Here is an 18212-nt window from a genome sequence, read left to right on the forward strand (position 1 = left end):
TCTCGTACATTTTGGAATAGATTCTGCTGCTGCTACTTTACTATTACCAACAACCGCTTTATGGAGAATAGCTTTTACTGTATTATATTTATACTCCCTTCTACCTATGCTTTTCCCTCGATAGGTCTGTGAACCAAAAAACCAAGAAGAAAAGATACTGTCCCAGATGTTAAGTGAGTTGCAAGTATCGCATGCAGAGACCATACTGGAACTAGAAAAGACCAGAGACATGCTTATTCTGCAGCGCAAAATCAACCTGTGTTATCAGGTGCAAGAAAAGAGGGAACAGGAAGGGGAGAGATAAAAATAGGCTCATGGGAACCACTTACTGGGAATGAAGCAAGACCTGAGCTTCCAGGGCTGATGCGAGGTGATATGCTGTCCTGTGCAAACGCAGAAAGTGCTATCCTTTGAAAAGCTTGAGGACTCACACAGGCCCCCCGGCACCTTGGCGACAGAAGCCGGTGAAGGGGCCAGCTAATGAAAATGGCAGGTGTGAACCTTGTGGGTTTCAATTTCGCCATTCCCAGGAAAATCCTACCCTGTGGCACTAACAGCACTGCTGGTCCTGGAGGGGTCTGTGAGGAATCCAAGTTTTTTTCTAGTGGACGCGTTGGCCCCGCTAAGGAGATAGTGGAGCCTCCTTTACCCAGCAACCACCAGCTTGTATTTAGGTTCTTTAGTCCCGGGCCACTGACATAGAAAAGTTCAGACCTTATTTTATTTCAGGAGGAGCTGGATGCAATGATGACCAAAACCAATAACGAGAATAAAGATCACAAAGAAAAAATGGAGAGGCTAAATAAACTCCTAGACCTCAAGAACAATCGTATCAAGCAACTGGAAGGTATATTGAGAAGCCATGGCCTTCCACTATCCGGCAAGTCTTAGTATTTTGTTTTCATCCTGGGACCCGTCGCATGGCTACTGTCTGTGCTGCTCTGTGCGCCCGCCTAGAGGCCACTTCTCATGTCCTTGGCGCATGGCTTACCCCTCCTGTTCTTTATCCTGCCGTCTTCGTTGTTTTAATATGTGGCTAGCGGCTTCTTTTGCTCCACCACGTCAGCGTCTTTCTCTGATTTCCCTGGAGAGTTCCCACAGGGCCCCGCAACTGCTGAATCTATCTTGAGAACGGGAGCAGATCACCGCAGGCCTCGGGGTGGCGTAAACACTCCCTCGCTCAGGATTGTGACCTCAACCTGGGCCTGCTCAGCAGGTTTTGCGAGATAAGAGAACGTCCTCACTTATCTCTCATCATCCTTTTATGTGATTTCTCTTTAAAAGTCTCTAAATTCTTTGTTGTAGTTTGAGGATGTCAGCACAACAGGGCAGCTGGCTGGACACTTTGCAAATTTCATAATGTGGTATTTCCTATATTTAGTACAATCACTACCAAATCACTAGAATCTGGCCTCAGCCTTGCGTGTCAAGAATACTGGCTGTGTTGTTACATTCGGTGGTGAGAGACCCGACTTACACCGAGCAAAATTCATCAAAGACTGATATTCAAGCCAGAATGTTCATTTGTTATTTTTGTGATATGGCTGTTTCATTGATGCCATGAGAATATTTGAAACCACTGTTCAGGGCAGCCCTGTCTCTGGAAAGCACAGTCGGTAAGCAGGACACTTAGCTCTGAACTAGAGGGAAAGGAGGTGGGACTTTCTGGAGCATGATTATCAGGCCGGGGTGAGTCTGTTAAAAGGTTACTGCTACATAACAAAGGAAATCCCCCTGTGCAGTGAAATTCTCCTGTGTTTCATTCAGATTCAGGGTTTTCTCCCTGGACAGTGCAGGACAAATACCTTTATCTCCTTCTAAAGATTCATTTGCTTTAACTTAATAGTTCTTTCATTACTGGTAAGGCTAAAGAGTTTTTTGTATATTTACCAGTTATTCGCATTATTTCTTTTGAGAATTGCCCGTTTCTGGTCTTAATCATTTCTTCATAGTATTTTACTCATTTGTAGAATTTTTTTGTATGCTAAGATTGTTAACCTTGTGTCATGTAATGCAAAATTTTAAATTTATTTTGAGTTTTATCTATCCTATCATTTAAGAAACCCATGTCAATCTCTGTATTCCACTTATTTGGGGCAGGAAGAGGTTCTAATGTAACCAAAATATTTTTATTCTACTACTTTAACTCTTTAAATAGGACTTCACCATCGACACACTGGAGACTCAAATACTCCCTGATATCAAAGTTTCCGAGTGGGAGGTAATGCACAGATTTGGTAGACTGTCTTACATTTCTTTGCATTCCATTGCCAATATTTTCAACCTCTCTCCAATAAGGGTTCTCGTCCACTTTTCAAGTCATTATTCTTTAACTTAAAGTGGATTTTTATTTTTTTGCCTTCTTATGATGAAATAAATTTTTGTTTTTAATCCTCACCTGAGGATATTTTTTCTGTTACTTTTCAGAGAGAGTGGAAAGGAAGGAGGGAGAGAGAGAGAAAGAGAAAGATCAATGTGAGAGAAACACATCGACTGGTTGCTTCCTGCACGTGCCCCTGTCGGGGCCAGGGATTGAGCCTATAACTGAGGCATGTGCCCTTGACCGGAATCGAACCCGGAACCCTTCAGTCTGCAGGCCAACATTAAATGCTGAGGCAAACTGGCCAGGGAGAAGTTCAGTTATAACAAAATGAAGATTCTTGTGACTGATCTAGCTGGAGAAGGGGAATCATTGCTTGGTGGGGCCCAATGTGACGTAATAGACACCATGACTATAATTTGCTATTCGTTCCCTGGCCAATATCCCAACTTTTGGAAATATTCACATTTTCCGTTTCTAGCAATTCTCTGATGGAATTACCAATAATTCACAAGACCTTGTTATAAGCCAAAACATCATTCGTAGAAGAAATTGTGCCTCCAGTGTTTTCCTGAGCTTAGCGTTTACTTTCCAATCACTCATTTTGAACCTAATCTCTAAAGGAGACATTGGATTATTTAGCTGTCAGAATTCAAAGCTCCTGGTTGTCATTCTGCTGCTTTTCCTTGTGAATCACATGGTTTCTTGAAATAATCACAACTTGGACTTCCACCATGATTTCTCTTCTCCTCTGTCCACCTTCCTTTGTTCTAAGAAAGGGCTCCCTATTCTTTAATGGATGGGCAGTTTTCTTTCCCCTCTAGAACAGCTCAAAGACGTGGCTTATGGTACCCGACAGATGTCATGTCTGAAAACACTGCCAGCCCACAGAGATGATGGTAAAGTGGACACTTCTCTGCTGCATCAGAGTGAGAATTTGTTTGAGCTGCACATCCACCGGGCCTTCCTGACACCTGCCGCTCTGGCTCAGGCTGAAGACACTCAACCTACCACTTTCTGCACCTATTCCTTCTATGATTTTGAAACCCACTGTACCCCGCTAGCTGGGGGGCCACAGCCACTCTATGACTTCACCTCCCAGTATGTGGTAGAGACAGATTCCTTTTTCTTGCACTACCTTCAAGGGGCTTCAGCCCGGCTTGATCTTCACCAGGCTTTAGCCAGTGACCACCACACCCTTGCAGCTGGATGGATTTCCTTTGACAGGGTGCTGGAGACTGTAGAGAGAGTCCATGGCTCTGCCACACTTACTGGTAAGTGCTGTTGGCTTCCCACAGCTCCTGGGACTAATGCAGAATTCCCAAAGTCTATATTTGCTCTTCTGGTGCTTTCCCATTTCCTCTGCCTTTATTCCTGATCTTCATGTTATCTGTATCCTCCATGCCTTTCATACTTTCTGCTACCCAGGAGCTGGCGGAGAGGACTTTGGGGTGCTAGAATACTGGATGAGGCTGCACTTCCCCATAAGACCCAGCCTACAGGCAAGCAATAAAGGAAAGAAAACCCAGGCCTACATGTCAGCCAATGTGCCTGGGGCCTGGAGAGCCCAGGAGGATGAGGTGAGAAACAGGATGTGTCCATGCATCTCAAAGGAGCCTCACCAAGCAGCTCATGAGAGCAGCTCATTCTCCCATTCTCACATCGAATGTGAATGGAAGAGAAAAACTGTCACACCACAACTAGTTCAGATTTTTCCCTTGGTCAAGCCTGAATTTGAAATGAAACCATGCCCTTGGAGCTAGCTACCTCTCCCTGCTGTGAACCAAATAGCTTCTCTGTTCCATTCTCTAAGCTAGGCCTGAGTGCCAGCATGGCCCTCAGGTAACCATCTGCCAGCGCCAGTTTGCAGGCAGGTGAAAGTCATTAGGCTTCTCTGTGACCTAGTTAGGATGAGACAGTTCTCTAGGTCATAGCTCTTGCACATCAAGGGTGCTAGGCTTCACCTACAACTCTCTCAGGTTGCCCTTTTCCTCCATCCAAGACCAACATCTCTCCAGTCCAGATCAGAGACTTGGAAGCATCAGAACGAGCTGCGGGTGGAAATCACCAGATGCTGTGGCCTCCAGAGTCGATGGCTGGGGACCCAACCCAGTCCGTACGTCATGTATCGCTTTTTCACCTTTCCTGACCACGACACTGCCATCATTCCAGCCAGCAACAATCCCTACTTTAGAGACCAGGCTCGATTTCCAGTGCTTGTGACTTCTGACCTGCATCAATATCTGAGACGGGAGGTCCAGTCTATATACGTTTTCGATGATGAAGACTCAGAGCCTGGCTCGTACCTTGGCAAAGTCCAAGTGCCCTTGCTGCCTCTTGCGCGAAACAAATCCATTAAAGGTGGGAGTTCAAGTTACTGCATCTTTATGGTCTGCCCAGTTTGTGTCCCCATCCTAATTCTACTTTTCTTTGATTACTTGCTTGGAACAGTCTCTCTTAAAACCTGCTGAAAGGGTTTTAGAATATTGTCAAGAGCCACGAAGCAGGCTTAGAATCTCACTAATGACACGGAAACACTGGCTCCATCTGCTTCTTTTCAACAACTAAAACGAGATTCCCAAGTGGGCAGACCCACCAACCTGGAGTCATACCTCTCTCTATGAACTGTTTCCAGTTCTGTAGTGCTTCCCAGTATTTGCCTTTACTTACGGCCTATTGTTTCTCAGCACCTGTTTCTTAGATATCAGGTTATAAACTGTGTCCTAACACCCCCCCTTAATTCTCTTACTTCCTTTAAACATTAGACATAAATTAACAAGATTTCCATGCCATACCACGACGAAGGGACATTTCTTGAAAATTTCCTGCCCCAATATGGAGCTTAACTTCATAGTACCTTACTTTACTTTCATACTCAAGGTTGTGGGGTGCACCCAGGACGGGTGAACTCTCTGGAAGGGTGAGGCAGGGGTACCCATGTGCTCATTAGGAAGCGGTAAGGGCACAGCCAGCATACCGACCATGTTTAACAAGCATCTGAATGTTCCGAGAGGTGTATGAGGCCTGCTCCTCCCAATACCACTAGTGCTTTAAAAAAAGTAAGTAAATAAGACTGACGCTATTGCTCACAAGTCATCCTTTGCCAAAGAGGAGAGACAATGTGAGTCATCTGTTAAATTAATCAGCATTGCAAGTCAGAAGTCTGGCGTTTGGGAGAAGCCATTTTGCTTATGTTTTCTTGGCTTTTATTATTTTAGAAATAGGGACCACTTGAGTGTAGATAATGGTTTTCTTGGTGTGCCTAAGGCATAGCAAGCATTTGGTAATAGCAATAATAATGCGATCTTGTTTTTTGACTGGGTGACTGATGACAAGCAAGCTATTCCTCGCCATACATCCTTTGACCATCCCTCCCTGAAACCTGGAGCTACGCACCTTCCCCTACAAATATTTTAAGGGAGTATTAGAAGTAAATATTCTATGGAAATATAAATATTCAAGATCATGCTATGTTAACTTCTGAGTGTATTATCATCATGATTATTTGATTAATGTTAATTACAAACAGAATATGGTAAAATTTAAAAATGGGGGGAATAGACAAGGTGCTGATAAATGCTCACTTGCCTGTTTCATCTGATCAGATCTTATTAATGTCTGTGTGTCTCTCAGGTGATTTTAACCTCACTGACCCTGAGGGGAAACCCAATGGATCCGTTCAGATACAACTGGATTGGAAGTCTTGTTATCTGCCTCCAGAGAGCTCCCTGAAACCAGAAGCTCAGACTGAGGAGAATGATGCCACTGACAATTTAGAGATCTCATCTGATGAGGAAAAGGCTTCCTTTCCTCCCCAGGTAGCAGATGTCCACCAATCCTATGGAGCATATTTGAAGAAAACAGTACTAAAATTGGAAGGGAAAAGTTCCTTTCGTGGATGTCATGTGTTCTGCAGACTTAGTCAGCACCCCTCATAGTGCTATGAGGCTTTTTCATGGAGCCTAACTCTGGGTTTTATTGCGGGGAGAAGAGAGAGATGGCATCTCTCAGCTCTATGGCAGGAGAGAAACAAAGTCTAATGTCAGCCTACAAATTCCTTTCCTGAGAATCACAGCTGTTAAACTATCACCTTTCAAGGCTTTCTCTGATCCTTTTGTTCAGGACCAAGTGGCATCTGCTGAGATTCCCATTGAAGCTGACCTGTATCCAACTAAGAGGAAACCTCCTCAGATGGGAGAAAGAAAGGAAAGGGAGCACCAGGTTGCAAGCTATTCAAGAAGAAAACATGGCAAAAGAATAGGCATCCAAGGAAAGAACAGAATGGAGTATCTTAGTCGTAACATCTTAAGTGGAATTACTCTACAGGTAAGGCCTTAGAAACCCTGGAGAACTAAAAGGTTGGTTGTAGCATCCCCCAAATACATTATTCTCAGGGGAAAACACAGAAGCAGACACACAAGATAGGCAATAATCGTGGCTTTTTGTAGCTACTATGTGTTTTCACAAACACAAGTAATTTAATAAATCTCTGGACTGTTCATTTTAATGTAATTTAATTCAACAGATTGTGTAATCTGGAATTTATGCTTAGAACTTTAGTACTACAGTTTTAACCAGTCCACCTCAACTGTAATCACAATAAATTAAAGAATAAATTTTGCCCTGGCTGGTGTGCTCAGTTGGTTGGGCATTGTCCCGTGCACCGAAAGGTTTAATTCCCGGTCAGGGGCATGGATCAGTGTCACTCTCACATCAATGTTTCTCTATCTCTCTCTCCCTCTGTCTCTCTAAAAATCAATTTAAAAAATATATTTTTTAAAAAAGAATAAGTACTTGTTGAACACTTACTATGTGCTTAATACTGCCTTTTCTTCCTAGGAAACTGAGTTAAAGTTACTATGTAGCACCTAAAAATATGTATATATGAGATTATAAATATGTATTATATGATTACACAATTATATGTTACACTATGTTATAATAATTTATATTGTATTAGTTACATATATTAATGTGTAATTTTATGTGATTATTAATTTTATTAAATAATTATATAATATCATATGTAATTTCATTTGTTGTGTATATTCTCTAGCAGGTGAACTACACTGAATGGAAGTTCTCAGGGCTTAACATCTCCATAGATGATGATTTAAAAGATCAGCAAAAGGAAGAGGAAATGAAATCATCCCCTTCAGCACTGATACAAAACGAAGCCCTCCATCCTGTAAATGGTATTGTCTTTTTAAAATCTGATTTTCCTATTAATCATTGAATTATTTTATCAAGACAGTTACTTTCTTCCTTCATTTTCATTGACAAACTTTTCTTTCTTTTTTTTTTTTTTTTAAATATATCTATTGATTTCAGAGAGAGGAAAGGAGAGGGAGAGAGAGAGATAGAAACATCAATGATGAGAGAGCCATTGATCGAGCCCGCAACCCGGGCATGTGCCCTGACCGGGAATCGAACCCTGATCGCCTGGATCCTAGGTCGACGCTCAACCGCTGAGCCACGCCTGGCCGGGCCATTGCCAAACTTTTCGTGTGAAGTTAGAACTGAAGGACCGAGGCTCAGTTTTACGTTACAGTGTGCTGGTTTTTTTAAATAACCTTTCCCAACTTGGGCTATTTGGGAGAATAAAGAAGAACACACTCCACAGTGAGCTGTATCACTAAACATATAGTTCACCGCTATTTTGTGGCCTACATACATTACATAGAAAATAGAAAAAGAAAAAAAGTTAAGCATGTAGTTTACAACCCAGCAATTCTCCTCTTAAGTATCTATGCAAGAGAAAGCACTTCTCCACATGAAGACTTGTTCACAAATACTCATAACAGTTATTCATCATTTAGGATAAGGAAAGTTTTGTTTTGTTTTAAATATATCTTTATTGATTTCAGAGAGAGGAAGGGAGAGGGGGAGAGAGAAAAACATCAATGATGAGAGTCATTGATCGGCTGCCTCCTGCACGCCTCCTACTGGGGATCGAGGCCGCAACCTGGGCACGTGGCCTGACCGGGAATCAAACTGACAATTCCTGGGTCCTAGGTCCGGCGACGCTCAACCGCCAAGCCACGCCCGCCAGGCAGGAAAGTTTTAATAAGAAACAAAATGCACTAATCATAAAGAAAAACATTGATAAAGCTGACTGCCTTATAAGTAAGAACTGTGTTAAGTAAGAGGTTAAATAGGCAATCTACAAGAGTGGAAAAGACATTTGTAACACATGTAACCATCAAAGGGCTCAAGTTCAGAAAATACACAGAACTCCTACAAATCAATAAGAAAAAAACAAAGAACCGAAAAGGAAAATGAGCGAAAGATTTGAATGGCACTCTAAAAAGAGGAAATTCAAATGTCCAATAAAATGTGTCAAGGTCACATTGCGCAGAAAGCATGTGGGATGGGAGATATTGTTTGAGGCTGTCTTTGGAAAATGCAATCTTCCACACCCTGATTGCTCTGCTTTTTCTTGGCTTGGTCATTTTCTCCAGCTCTTACCAAAGGATGAACGAACTAATTTCCTCCCTTCCTTCCTTCTTTCCTTTTTTCCCCATTTTTTCAAGTGAACCCTGTATGTTTGGCAAGCTTCAGAGTAAGGGAATCTTTGTAAAAGAAGATTTGACTCTTAATTAACTCAGCCAACATCGAAACTCAGCCAGAACTAGTGACCAGACAGTAGATTGAGGATATAGGCACTGGGTCTTTTCTTGGGCTAGACAGGGTGCTCTGAGACAATTCTGTGACTCCAGCATCTTCTTTAGCAGATGAAGAACCCCACGAACAAGCTTCTGAAGTCAGTGAAGCACAAACTACAGACAGTGACGACATAGTGACACCCGTATCTCAGAAATGTCCTAAGGCAGTAAGTACACTGGGGTGATTATTGAGTGTGTGACAATATTGTAAATAATGACAGTTAGTGTGCTTAATGACCATGTATGTGAAGTTCAAATCTAGTTTTAATGAACCTGGTGGGAAATTCAAGTTATTTAGTTAAATATCCATCGGGAATGAATAGAACTCTTGATGGTGAAAGGGCCATTTTCTCGATGTGGTGTAAACAAGGACTTGCTTCGGCACTTCTCTCCTGTTTGGATGCCTTGCCTGCCTTCGCTGTGTCCTGCGATTCATCCCCAGCCTGGGTGATGCCCCTTTCTTTAACTCCCCCTAAAGAGAGCAGGTTTCCCTGGGGAGGTGGAAGCTGGAAGAGAGGAAGGGATTCTTCCTGGGAGGGCCCCGAGGGATCATTCAGTTTCTGAAGTTATCCACCCAACCTTTAAAACCTGTCATTACAATTGTTTATTAAACATTTCAGTTTCAAATCTCTTTTGGAACTAATTGAGGACACACACACTCACACAAATATATGAATAAATATCCACAGGTATATTCGACAATCGTTGTATTAGAATCTTGTGGGTCATAAATGAGGTAGAAAACAATCACTCTCTCAAGGCACTGGAATGCTCCCTGGCATGTTTGTAGGTGCTCGGTAAATATTTGTTGAATGAATGACTGAATGAAAGATTAAAATTGAATTGAGGACTGTGAACTTCATTAGAAACAGTAAAGTACAGGCGACCTAGAATCAAGTGGGTAGATCATGTGATATAAACTCTAAGGTTTGGAAGAATCCAGAAGAGGGAAATTTTGTAGAGATCAGAAAACTCCTACTTGAAAGTCAGAACCTGTCCTGAGGATTTGCGGGAAACTGAAGGATACTGGAGTGGGGAGCAGCAGCTCAAAAGCGGTACTTAAACAAGTAAATATGGCGAGTAGTTAAGTTTATCGTTGATTGAACTTTTATCTGTCATATCTTTTTTAGATATTATGTAATTAATGTCTGAGAAATGTTTAGAAGACACATCAGAGCCACTGAATGTTAGAGCTAGACAGTAACACCTTAGAGATCATAAAGGCGAAAGCGATTAACTGATGTGTCCAAGTTTATAGAGCTCGTTAGTGAAGGAGCTGGAGGCCCAGTGAAGGTTGCTAAGCCACGCCACCTCGGATCAACCCCAAAGCAGCCAGCTGGGCAGCAAATTTTTGAACTATGAGGTAGACAGATTGCATTAAAAATATTTCTCTAAATTAAAGGCTGCTGAATAAAATCTCCTTTTAGAAAGTCTTTGTGTATCCAAAAATGTTACTTGAGGAGCTACATATGAAAACTGAGCCTACTTAGCAAAAAGATAGTGTTATTATTATCAAATTAAACTTAAAACACAGACATATATGTACTCAATCATGACTGTATTTCAAAACAGCTAGGTATAAAAGATTGAAGGAGTTGAAGGCCCAGGTACAATACTTGAGCTCTGTCCCTCTTCTGACTGGGGTCAGCCCGGGAAATAGAGGAGGCAAAAGAGCGTGGCGTTGAAGAGCATGGAGATTTGGTTCAGGCCGCAGTGGTTCAGATCTGGCTCCGCTCCTTACAATCTATGCAGTGTTGGCGGAGTTATTTAACCTCTATTAGGCTTTGTTCCCTCATCTGTAAAGCACTAATATTAAGTATGCCTACCTGATAGTGATGAGGTAAGATTTAAAGAAGGTAATGTGTGTGGTAAGAGTTCAGTACAATGCCTGAGGCAAATTAAGCACTAAATGATAGTGATGATGATGATGATGGCAATAGTCTATCCTCTCTGAAATTTTCTAGTCCTCAAGGTCAAGCTTTTATAATCTGGTGGTCACCCTCACAGAGCAGGACTAGGCCCAAGGGGAGGGGATTGAAACGGGGGTGTCATTTCTCTTCCGCCTGCCAGGTTAATTGGATAGGTTGAACAGTTCAACTTTAAAAAGACTCTTTCAAAATGCCTTTCCCTTATACTTCTAAAAAAGTGAAACAATGCCAATACATATGGATTTTAAACAGCTTTTCTGTGAGTCCAGAATTAGGACAGTTCCTGTGTTCATAGGATTTGTGCAGGACCAGCAGAAGGTTCCTAAAGGCCCCCTGTACTTACCTTCTCTCTAAGAATCCCCAAGAAATTATCTCATTCCAAATGTGGTTTCCTCCAGATGAAGTCCCTTTCTTAGTCCCAGGGATCACTCTTCCACTCTGAGTCGACCTTAGAAAACTTTTCTCTCCCCTTCTTAACGGCTACTAATGAGAAGGGAGCAATCATTTCCATTTGCTCTATGGCCTCAGGTTAGTCTTTTAGTTGTAGTAGGTATAAAAAAACCTCAGAGTTTATTCTTTTTTCTTATACTCTTAATTTTAGGTGTGGAGGATGTCCTGATCCCTTATATATGCTAGCTAATTAATTTTAGCAACTCTGCCCCCCCTCCCCCCCAGCCAAATTAGCTAGCACACCTTAACTAATAAGCTGAAGGGAACTGTCTGTCTGTCTGTCATTAATGCTGGCTGCATAACTAACTGCTCTTAGGATTTCTGCCAGCAAGTTCAAATGAGTTAGTATATACAGTGGTTACTGTGATTTAATATTACTAATTGTATACTTTTTTTTTCTCTTCAGTCCCAATAAGATTACATAATGGAACTAGCTCATGTAAAGGATTCTGGATCAAATTAAAATACAGAAACATATCTTAGTCAATTTGGACTGCTATAATGAAGTAGCAGAGACTGGGTGGCTTATAAACAACAGCAACTTATTTCACGCAGTTCTCAAGGCTGGAAGTCCAAGATCAGGGTGCCAGCGTGGTCAGACTCTGGCAGGGACCCTATTCCAGGTTGCAGATTGTCAGCTTGTCATGGTGTCATCACATGGCAGCGTGAGCTAACTCTGACCTCTTCTCATAAGGGCACTAATCCTATGTATAAGGGCTCCACCCTCATGACCTAATTACCTCCCAAAGGCTCCATCTCCAAATACCACCACATTGGGATTAGGGGTGGTTTTGTTGTTTTTTTAAATCCTCACCTGAGGACATTTTTTCCCATTGACTTTTTTTTTTTTTAATATATCTTTATTGATTTCAGAGAGAGGAAAGGAGAGGGAGAGAGAGATAGAAACAACAATGATGAGAGAGTCATTGATCAAGCCCACAACAGGGCATGTGCCCTGACTGGGAATCGAACCCAGATCGCCTGGATCCTAGGTTGATGTTCAACCGCTGAGCCATGCCCGGCCAGGCTCCATTGATTTTTAGAGAGAGTGGAAGGCAGGAGGGAGAGAAGAGAGAGAGAGAAGAGAGAGGGAGAAACACTGAGGTGAGAGAGGCACATCTATTGGTTGCCTCCCTCTTGAGCTCCCACCAGGGCAGGGGAATCGAACCTGAAACCCAGGTACCTGCCTTTAACTGGGAATCAAACCCAAACCCCTTAGGTGAGTGGGCATTACTGAGCCATGCCGGCCAGCGCAGGACTAGGGTTTTAATATATGACTTCTGAGGGGGGTACAGACATTTAGTCCACAACAAACCATATGAAATTATCATTTTTATAGATTAAAAAAAGGTGGACTATTGTGTTTATATGGTTCTACCTAATAAAAATGAATAAGGCCTTCATGTGTAACTGGCTCAAATGTTAATCTTCCTCCTAACTCACCTTTGTTATCAGAATAAACTTGATGTAATCTGCATATAATTATAGGTTTCTGGTCCTTTGCTATAGGTTTATTTACAGATTAAAATATTTTTTTATTAAATTACACAAGTAAGGTAAGAATACTTTTTTTTTTTAAAAAAAACTAGAATACTACAGATAAAGCGAAATCTCTTTTGACCACTACTTATAATCCCTGCTGTCTCTTCCCTCCACTCCCCCAAGGAAACTAATGTTTTGAATTTTGAGGAATATCTTTTCAGATCTTAAGAAGAAGAACTTTAGCATTCATATTGTTTTGTATTTGTCTTTTTTGCTTTCAAATAAATGACATTAAACTGTGCATATATATTTTTTAACTTTTTGTTTTAAAATAATTATAGATATGTAAACAGTTGCAAAAAATGTACAGGACAGTGCCATGTGCCCTTCACTCAGTTTCCCCCACTTTCTTTTTTTATGCGTATTATTCTGAAACGTGCATTTTCCAGTCAGTAATGTTTGGTAGTCTATCCAAGTCGATACATTTCGTTTTTCTATTTAATTTCTCTTGAATGCTGAGCAGTGCCCCATTAAATTAATACCTGACCTTTCGCTTAGACCTCAGTGTGCAGCGCTGATTGAGCTCTGTGCTCGGTGCTGGATGTCCATTAACTCACCAGGTCCTCGCCGCAGCCCTGCGAGTGGCGTGCTCCTTCAACAAGTAATTGCCGGGCGCCTGTCTTAGTATTCGCCAGGCTCTCTGCACCTAAAATGATGAATAAAACATTGATGAGGAACTGGTCCCTTCCCTCTTTTTTTTAATTGATCTGAGAGAGGGAAAGGAGAGAGAGAGACATCGATGCAAAAGAGAGCCATCAATTGGTTGCCTCCCGCCTCCTTCTGGTGTACAGGATGGCACTCTAACCAACTGAGCCACACTGGCCAGGGCTGGTCCCTTCCCTCTTGAATCTTACATTCTGAGGGAAAACAAATATAAATCAGTGCACAAATAAACCAGATACTTGCTGATTCTAAATACTATGAAGAAAATAAATAGGGTGACAATAATCGATAGCAATGAGAGGGGTTGAGTTGGATAAAGCCACGGTGAGGAAAGGCCGCTCTGAGGAGGAGACATTTGAACTGAATTCTGAAGACTGAGAAGGGAAGAAGAGCTGGGGGGAAACCATCTCAGGCAGAGGGAATGGCATATGCCAAGGGCCTGTCACTGAAATGCGTTTGCTTTACTTGAGGTACAGAAAACCAAGAGAATGTTATATATTATTATTATTATTTTTAATATATTTCTTTATTGATTTCAGAGAGAGGAAGGGAGAGGGAGAGAGATAGAAACATCAATGATGAGAGAGTCATTGATCGGCTGCCTCCTGCACGCCCCCGACTGGGGATCGAACCTGCAACTCAGGCACATGCCCCGACCAGGAATCGAACCCCGATCTCCTGGATCCTAGGCCGACGCTCAACCACTGAGCCACGCCCGGCCAGGCTGTTATATATTATTATGCCTCCATAAAACTGGGGGCAAAAAAAGTAAATTCCACAGCCAGACTTTGTAAATGAGCCTTGAGAGGAACAAATATTTGATGACCATAACTAGTGTTTACAAAATGTGCCTTCTGATCTGTAAACAGACCAACTGTACCAAGACCTTGTCACTTTCATTTCTGTGCAACCAGGTACCTACAGTAAAAGAGGAAAAGGGGGGGATAATGCCACAGTTACAGCCTTATTCACGTGTATCTTTGTGTATTTGGCAAATGTTTTTGTGGGATAGATTCCTACGAGTGGAACTGCTGGTTTTAAAAGGAATTGTGCACTTAAAATTTTCATGGATGATAAAATTATCATCCCCCCAATTATACCAATTTGTACTCACACACTATAGTGGTCTTTTTCTCATAGTGTTACCAACACTATTCCCCCAATATTCTCAGTTCCTAACTTTAAAAAAAAAAAAAATTTTGTTGATTGATTTTAGAGAGAGAGAGAGAGGAAGGGAGAGAGAGAAACATCACTTTGTTGTTCCACTACTTACGCATTCATTGGTGGATTTTCATATGCGCCCTGGCCAGGGATTGAACCCGCAACCTTGGCGTATGGGGACAACGCTCTAACCAACTGAGCACCTGGCCAGGGCGTCAGCCCCTAGCTTTAATGAAATAAGAGTGTTTGTAAGGGAAGGAGTCAAAAGTAATTTTGAAAATTACTTAGATCTAGGTCGCATGAAGAAGAAACAAATAATGGGAATGCTAAATGCTCGCACTAAAGAGGTTAGTGCAGCAGACTTGAGGTCCTAAAACTCATGGAGCTTACAGTTTATGACGTGCTCTCCAACAGAATATAATGTGGGTTACAGATGTAATTAAAATATTTCTGGTGGCTACATTAAAGTGTGAAAAGAAACAAGTAAAAATTTTAAAAATATAAATTAAAAAATATATTTTATTTAACCTAAATATCCGAGGTATTATTTCAACATGAAATCAATACAAAAAAATATTGAGGTATCTTACATTCTTTTTTTTCATGCATTCTTCAAAATCCTGTGTGACAGCAAATCCCCATTCAGATTAGTCACATTTCAAGTGTTCAATAACCACATGTGGCGAATGGCTATCATGCTCCTTACCGTAACTCTGGTGCAGTGCCTTCAGCTGTGAGATGCACCCAGCAGCGGGGATGTAATCATAATAAGGGAGCCCCAGCCAGCACTAAACCAACAACAACAACAAACCCAGACAGGCAGCTCTTTGCTGTAGTGGCTAAACAGCTATTAAATCTCCAGTATCAGTCCATAGGTTTCTTAGGGGCTAATCTCAGGAAAATGCTGGATTGGTTTTCATCAAGAAAGTTGAAGAAAAGCTATCTGCTCAGGAAGTTTCTTGATTCTTTCTGTGTGTGGAGACGGCTGAGAAAGGCTTGTCTGAAGACGTGATTCACTGGACTAGGGGATAGAACGACTGGCTTCTTATTACAAATTCCCCACACGTTAGCTGGGACAATTCGGTCAAGTTGCCTCTTGGTGCCAATTTTACCTATAAATTGCTTCTCAAGCAGTAATACTTCGGCTGTAGTATGCCTGTGATCGATAGAGAGTAGTGTGTTAATTAAGTGGATTATATACTTGGAGCATCACTAACCTATAGGAAATAAATGTCTTTTTCTTGCCAGGAGTCAGAGAAGATGTGCATTGAAATTGTCAGCCTGGCCTTCCTCTCAGAAGCTGAAGTGATGTCTGATGAGAACATAAAGCAGGTGTACGTGGAATATAAGTTCTATGATCTGCCCCTGTCCGAGACGGAAACGCCAATATCCCTGAGGAAACCGAGGGCAGGCGAAGAGATCCACTTCCACTTTAGCAAGGGTGAGGCATCCGCTGTGGCCGGCAGGGAGGGGGGCTGGAGACGTGTAGACCGAGGGGTCAGCACTGCTCCGGACTTCTAATGGGGTGGAGCTAACCCTTTTTCTTTTATTTATCAAAATAGTATATGCAAAAAAAAAAAGTATATGCATGTGGTTTAAAAATATCAAACAAGCTTAAGAAGGTTTTGAATTAAAAATAAACAGTCCTTTGCCCACCCCTTCCCCCAAAATCACTACCTTGCCCCTCCTGTCACCCCTCAGCCCACCATATCACTTTTCACTTTTTCTGTTATTTCTTGTTATTTAACTTCATCTTTCTGAGTAATGTTTCTATTGCAATTTCCTGATTCACCAACTTTAGAGATTACCTGCTGACTTTCTATCTTGGAACATAAAATTTCTTTCACACCACACCCATGCTCTCTTCCTCCCATGTAGTTGGATCATAATTTTTATTTAATCCAATCTTAATTGTATCTATTATTATAGATACGTAAATATTAATTCTTGCAGAGCCAATGAGTACACCATGATTGTATTTCCTTTCTTGTTTTTTTTTTTCCCTTGCCTCAGTTTTTCATTTGCTTTATTTTTTTATACCTATTATAATTCTTTTCACATCTACCATCAGCCTTTCCAGATTCCAATAATAAACCTGTCAAATAATTTTATCTGTTTTTCCCCTGAAGAATTCTCTTCATCCTCTTGTTCCTGTCTAGCCTGCAGTTCAGCTATTGCCACTGCTGCCATTCGGAAATTTATTTAACTCTCTCCTATGCTAGATTTTCTGTCTCTTGTGTTCTGTGTCATCCTCTGTCTGATTTACTTTTTTATTTTAACCGATCATATTTTCCAGTAGCTATTAAAGAAAGGGTACCTTAAAAGTAAATATTTTGAAACAGGTGTGCTTGAAATTTCTTTATTTTACCTATATATTCAATTGATAATTAGACCAAGTACAGACATCTATATTGAAATCATTTTTTTTAAAAAAGATTTTCTAATTGATTTTTAGAGAGAGAGGGAAAGAGAGAAACATTGATGTGAGTGAAACATGGATCAGCTCCCACTATGGAGAGAGCCCCAGTCCCGAACCGGTGACCTTTTCCATGCACGGCTGACGCCCAACCCACTGAGCCACAATGGCCGGGGCTGAAAACATTTTTATTCAGAATTTCAAAGCAGTTGGTCCATGGATCTCTAGATCCAGGCCAGGAGTGTAATCTGTATATGAAAACTACCCCTTTCTTCCCCAGAAGATTTTAACATTTTCTCTTTATTACCAGTGTTTTAAATTTCAGAGTAATGTGCATATTCTTTCTTTAATTGTTCTGGCCATTCTGTGGGCTCTTTCAATCTGGAAATTAATAGCTTTTAGTTCTGCGAGGTATTATTGCATTTCTTTGATAATTTAATCTCTAACATTTTCTCATTTTCTTAGTAGAAAACTATTTTTTTTGTTAATCCTCTCCCAAGGGAGGGATGGGGGTGTGTGTGAGAGGGACACATCGATTGGTGGCCTCCACACATGCCCCAGCCAGGGCCGGGGCTCAAACCCGCAACCCAGGTAGGCGCCCGTGACTGGGAATCGAACCTGAGACACTTCAGTGCACGGGCCAGCACTCTAACCACTAACCACCGAGAACACCAGCCAGGGCTCATTGTCTTAGAATTTGGGTCTTCCAAATTGATCCTCTAATTTTATCATTTCCCTCCTATAATTCTACTTCTATTTTCTTTCTTTAGATTTTTGGGAGATTTCCTTAATTTTATCTTCCAGTCACTGACTGAATATCTTAAATTTCTAAGAGCTATTTCTTGTTTTCTATACTATTTTTTAAAAAGTATATCCTCACCTTATAACATACCAGATAGAAGTTTATTTCTCACTTGTGTTCAGAGGTGGGCAGTTCAGGGATGAGGCTCCATGATGCCATCAGAGGTCCAGACTCCTGCGTTGCCTTCCGCCATCCTTTCAGTTACTCAGTTACTCCTTGGTCCTAACGGCTGCCGGCGAAAGGAAGGATGCCTCCCTGCTGAGCC

The 18212-nt window shown here is 41.5% G+C and overlaps 1 protein-coding gene and 1 non-coding gene across 2 annotated transcripts in view; both read left to right on the forward strand.

Moving 5' to 3' along the window:
- RPGRIP1 (RPGR interacting protein 1) overlaps window positions 1–18212 on the forward strand; it is a 42667-nt gene that overhangs the window by 15630 nt on the left and 8825 nt on the right. Inside the window, exons 11-20 of the mRNA XM_087815476.1 lie at window positions 125–268; window positions 730–847; window positions 3145–3594; window positions 3749–3900; window positions 4339–4681; window positions 5954–6138; window positions 6443–6646; window positions 7377–7515; window positions 9055–9152; window positions 15978–16170. Coding sequence (XP_087671602.1) covers window positions 125–268; window positions 730–847; window positions 3145–3594; window positions 3749–3900; window positions 4339–4681; window positions 5954–6138; window positions 6443–6646; window positions 7377–7515; window positions 9055–9152; window positions 15978–16170 — 2026 coding nt within the window. The remainder of the gene's footprint in view (window positions 1–124; window positions 269–729; window positions 848–3144; window positions 3595–3748; window positions 3901–4338; window positions 4682–5953; window positions 6139–6442; window positions 6647–7376; window positions 7516–9054; window positions 9153–15977; window positions 16171–18212) is intronic.
- On the forward strand, window positions 7845–7993 carry LOC148094177 (small nucleolar RNA SNORA4). Its single transcript, XR_015716519.1, has one exon. It is a non-coding gene; the product is annotated as a small nucleolar RNA SNORA4 (small nucleolar RNA).

Source organism: Miniopterus natalensis, chromosome 1, assembly GCF_054644295.1.
Source record: "Miniopterus natalensis isolate mMinNat1 chromosome 1, mMinNat1.hap1, whole genome shotgun sequence".
NCBI classification, from domain to species: domain Eukaryota; kingdom Metazoa; phylum Chordata; class Mammalia; order Chiroptera; family Miniopteridae; genus Miniopterus; species Miniopterus natalensis.